Below are 4,855 nucleotides of genomic sequence, written 5' to 3'. Positions count from 1 at the left end.
GTTTTTTTGTAAATGTGAGCCAGAGAAAAAAACAACAAACTAATATGACTGCATTGCACCAAAGGTTTTGGAAACTAAAATTTCAATCAGTTGGAAAAGAGGCTTGTCTGCCCTTTAGTACGACCAATAGAAACTGGTCTGAAATGTATTTTCTCTGTGACACAGAGTACATTCGAAAAAACCAAAAAAAACACCAAAAAAAAAAAACACAAAAAAAACCAAACAAACCCACCAACAACAACATGACAGCACGTCAACACAATCTCACGCTTCGACCATTGTTGTTACAATAAAAAGCAATACAGGCAGAAAGAAGAACGAACAATGCAGACAAACCAAAGAATGTGTAATCTCTCCACGTACAACATTCAACCAGACCCATGTCCTGTTCATTTTCCACCGATGCCGAATCTCATGCGGGTGACCCTGAAGCCACAGAGAGTTCTTGTCCGGAAATAACTGAGGATCATCTGAATGGTCACCCTGCTCAGGTCACACCTGTAGCGTCGGCGTCGCTTCTCCACCTGCGTCAGCATCTGTCTCTTCGTCATCAGTGACGTCAGAGGCGCGTCATCCGCTCGTCGCTGCTGCTGCTGCTGCTGCTGCTGGTGCGTGATCTTCCGGAGAACGTTGTGCAGGAGCTGAGCTCTGTTGAGGGGTTTGTGTCTAAATATAGACAGGGAGTCACGTGGTGAGTCACGAGACCTGGTAGTAAGACTGCGTAGAAAGGCCATGGTTGTTGATTGGTCTGAGCTGGGAAGCACGTCTCCATTTGTCAAATGGTTAGTGCTGTCTGATATATCTGTGTATAAAAAAAAGCAAACAAAGAAAACACGTTCAAGAGCTTGGTGATGAGGCTGGAGAAACGGTTACCTCATGGGCACTACCATTACAGTAATTACGTTGAACGGATAACACTATCTACCGTATTCCTAATGTTTCATCACCCATCTCATTCAATAATGAGTTAACAATATCGGATTCAAAACAATAATGTTTCAGGCATTTTCAGTAGATTATTGCTTTCCTGTTCATCACATATTGTCAAATTGTGTCACAAAAAAAGCATTCCCCAATGATTGAACGAACGCGAACAGTTAATCATGTTTCAAACACGTTCGTTTTCGGATGCTTGTTCTGAATGCTGTCACACACACACATACACACACACACACACACACACACACACACACACACACACACACACACACACACACACACACACACACACACACACGAAGAGTAAAACTGTGATATGTTTCAAAATACCCTGTTGGAAAGCCTGCTTACCGTTACCCAATCCAGACTTTAATTTCAATTTTTTTGGAAGATCCCCCCACTCCAAAGAATATTGATCAAGATGAATCACTGAAGTTGCATGTTTAGTTTAATTCGATAACTTTATCTGTGAATTGTTATAATGGGGAAAGATCGCACTAAGGCATGTGTCTTTTAAAACGCGGAGAGAGAGAGAGAGAGAGAGAGAGAGAGAGAGAGAGAGAGACAAAGAGAGAGAGAAAGAGAGAGACAGACAGACAGACAGACAGACAGACAGAGAAGCGTCTTCCAACCTTTGATCAAGGATGTCTGAGGCTGTGGAGCCAATCTAATAGAATTCCCAAACAGCACGGTCGTCAAATGGCGCCGCTTGAGGGAACTTCCGGCCTCCACCAGGCAAAGCGTGAGGCAAGCAAGCACCACTTCCGGTCTCATGATGACGTGTGTTCTGCTCACCTGGTCAGCAGCATATCAGCCTCTGCAAGGAAGACAGGTGCGCTCGTGTCATTCTGGACACAAATTGGCCACGTCCAGGCTTCGACACAGGTCTGAACGGATTTTCACACTCTCGCACGCACGCACAACCACACACACACACACACACACACACACACACACACACACACACACACACACACACACACACACACAGACAGACACACACACACACACACACACACACACACACACACACACACACACACACATTTTGTAAACTTCTTCTTTCCTTGAAAAAAAAAGAAAATTATCGAACTATGTCATTTGGTGAGAAAAGGAAAAAAAGAAAAGGAGAGAGAAATGGGAGGGAGAGAAGTCGAAGTCGAAGTCGAAATATTTTAATTGTCAGACCACAGATCCATAACAATGGAGTTCACAAGGACAAACAAAATTAATACAGGGAAATGAATATTAGGACAACCATTGAACTACATGGGCATCGATAACGATTCTAGAGCATTTGCTCGTAATGAAAACGCTTTGAATACAAACTTGCATATACTAACACTCAATCTCTCACTCGCACAAGATAACAACATGGACATCTTAGATGCACTTGGGTGTTTGTGAAATTTAGCAGGAATAAACTGAGAGCGCAGGGAACAGTACTTAGGGCAGACCAAAAGAAAATGCATTTCGGTTTCCGGAGTGTCATCACAAAAAGGACAATTCCTACTTTGCCCATCATAGTTAAACTGCAAAAAGTGTGAGCGTAAGTTGGACATTCCAATTCTAAACTGCGAAAAAACACGGCGCATATTTATACATTTGACATTATTCAAGTAAGGTTTAAGTGACAAAGACTGGTTGTAAGCTGAATACACATCATAAAAATCGTGAGACTGGAGAGCTGAATGCCAGTCTTCAGTAAAGCAATCAACTAGACGCTGCTTAAATTCAGTCATAAACATTTTCACATTACCAACTGACTGAGCCTCCCAAACAACACCAAATCCAAATTTATACAAAACATTTCTCACAGAGCAAGCCCAAGTACAATAATTATGACTTTGCAATGATAACATCATATTATAAGCTTTCTTAGGGAAACGGTCATTATCCATAAAGACAATACGAAGCCAAAATTTAAGACACTTGGAGTAGGTGGTCACATACAGGGGATAGCGACCAAGTTCACCGTAAATCAAGTGTCTTGGTGCTCTCTGACTCACGCCCAAAAGACGCTTCATTGCAGACAAGTGCATCCTTTCAATGCACTCTTGATTTCAGTCAAACCCCAAACTTCTGCTCCATATGTCAAAATTATCGAACTATCTGATTTGGTGAGAAAAGGAAAAAAAGAAAAGGAGAGAGAAATGGGAGGGAGAGAGAGGGAGGGAGAGAGAGAGAGAGAGACAGACAGACAGACAGACAGACAGACAGAGACAGAGAGAGGTGATGGGGACAAAAGATTTGGCATTTTTGAAAGTTTATCATAGCTAAGCTAGTCTAATGACAGAAGGGGTTGGAGATATTCAGTAAAATCAAATGAAATGAAGCCAGTTCGCTCGTACACAGTCACTAAGCCCCGGGAAACAAATAAAAGAAGAAGAAAAAAAAAAGAAGAGAAAACATAAAGTTCCAAACGAAAAACGAAAAAAGCAACAACTCGATCATCCGCAGGATATTTGGTTGGAAAAGAAAACTGCTCACTTTGACAAACACAATTCAGAATATATAATAATGATAGTACTTATATAGCGCTGAATCTTTTGCAGAGGCAAATCTAAGCGCTTCACACCAGTCATTCACACGCATGCATAACTCTAAAACTGAAGAAACTGGAGACAAGGAAGAGGCAGGAGAGGGAGGCTATCTTCTGAAGAGGTGGATTTTAAGGTCAGACTTGAAAGAGCTGAGTGCGGGCGGAGACCTGACGAAGCGAGTATCAGCTATCGGAAATCCACGGATTGAAATATCTCAGTTCTGCGTCTTTGTCTGAGCTTCCTTTTCTGACTGATGCTCAAAGTATCTGTGATAAGTTAGCAGTGGGCTGTAAAATAATTTCAGCCATTTATACACCCTTGCTGTAAACGTTTCCTCCAAAATGACGACGTGAAACACACCCTTCGAGTATTATGGGTTTTTTTTTTCTTTCTCCAATCACTGACACTCACCCTCTACATTTTAGATTTTGTACTTTATCTTTTCCACATTCTGTTCTCTGTCTCTCTCTCTCTTCCTTTCTTAGTCCCCCCCCCTCCAACCTCAACCGCCCCCATTTTCATTCGAATACACAGAAATGTCGATTTCTAGTTAATAATAACAGTCATCATTATGATAGAAATGATAATAATCCAAATAATAATATCATTTATTTTCAGTCTAATATCATCATCTTAGATGAACAGACTATAAACAAATAAACGAACGTTTCCTCCAAAAGTTATGCATTTATCGATCGTACCTATTTACCGAGTCAAAACACTTTCTTCGTCACTGGGAGAGCAGTGTCTAAGTTGGAAAACATTTTTAGCAGAAGAGCGACCTCCCCACCGCCCCCAACAAAACAGAAAAGAAAACAACAACAACAACAACAACAAACAAACAAACAAACCCCCAAACCCAGTTTAGGTATTTAGCTCTTTTACCCTTTATAATTCAGAAAGTCTGTTATTCAGTGCACCTAAAAGATTCCGAAATTTAATACTTATCATAAGTCAAAACAAGAATGACAAAGTTTACTGCAGGATTCTTCAGAACAAAACAAAAATGAAGTTTATAAAAAAAAACCAACACTTTTTGATGGTAGATGAATCCTCTTGGAGTGAGAAACGATGTTTCGAACCATCATAGGCCCCTTGTCACTTTAGTTTGTTGTTTTTTTTGTTCAAGAATGCGACATATTCGTTAATATAAAGATATTCTGTGTGGTGAAGTGATTGTAACACGTGACGTTTCTTTCTTTCTTTCTTTCTTTCTTTTTTCTGTCTGTTTCGCTGGGTCTGTTTCCTCCTTTTTTTCCTCTCCCCCCCCCCACCCTCCGCCCCCGGTTTATCTTAGTTTGTAAGCGAGAGTCAGTTCAATACTTAAGAGAGTCATTCAGTTATTTGCTTACTTCCGTATTCATTTCGTTAAT

At 40.8% G+C, this 4,855-nt stretch overlaps 1 protein-coding gene across 1 annotated transcript in view; it reads right to left on the bottom strand.

Annotated features, from left to right (window-relative positions):
* Positions 1-255: 255 nt before the first annotated feature.
* LOC143289523 (uncharacterized) overlaps positions 256-4,855 on the bottom strand; it is a 31,215-nt gene continuing 26,615 nt past the window's right edge. The window contains exons 2-3 of the mRNA XM_076598519.1: positions 1,572-1,756; positions 256-802 (exon numbers count right to left, since the gene is read on the bottom strand). Of these exons, the coding sequence (XP_076454634.1) occupies positions 390-802; positions 1,572-1,713 (555 nt within the window). The 5' untranslated portion in view covers positions 1,714-1,756 and the 3' untranslated portion in view covers positions 256-389. The remainder of the gene's footprint in view (positions 803-1,571; positions 1,757-4,855) is intronic.

The sequence above is a fragment of the Babylonia areolata genome, chromosome 14 (genome assembly GCF_041734735.1).
Source record: "Babylonia areolata isolate BAREFJ2019XMU chromosome 14, ASM4173473v1, whole genome shotgun sequence".
NCBI classification, from domain to species: Eukaryota; Metazoa; Mollusca; class Gastropoda; order Neogastropoda; family Buccinidae; genus Babylonia; species Babylonia areolata.
Note: the sequence above shows the minus strand (reverse complement) of the source record. Positions and strands in the feature narration are given on the sequence as shown.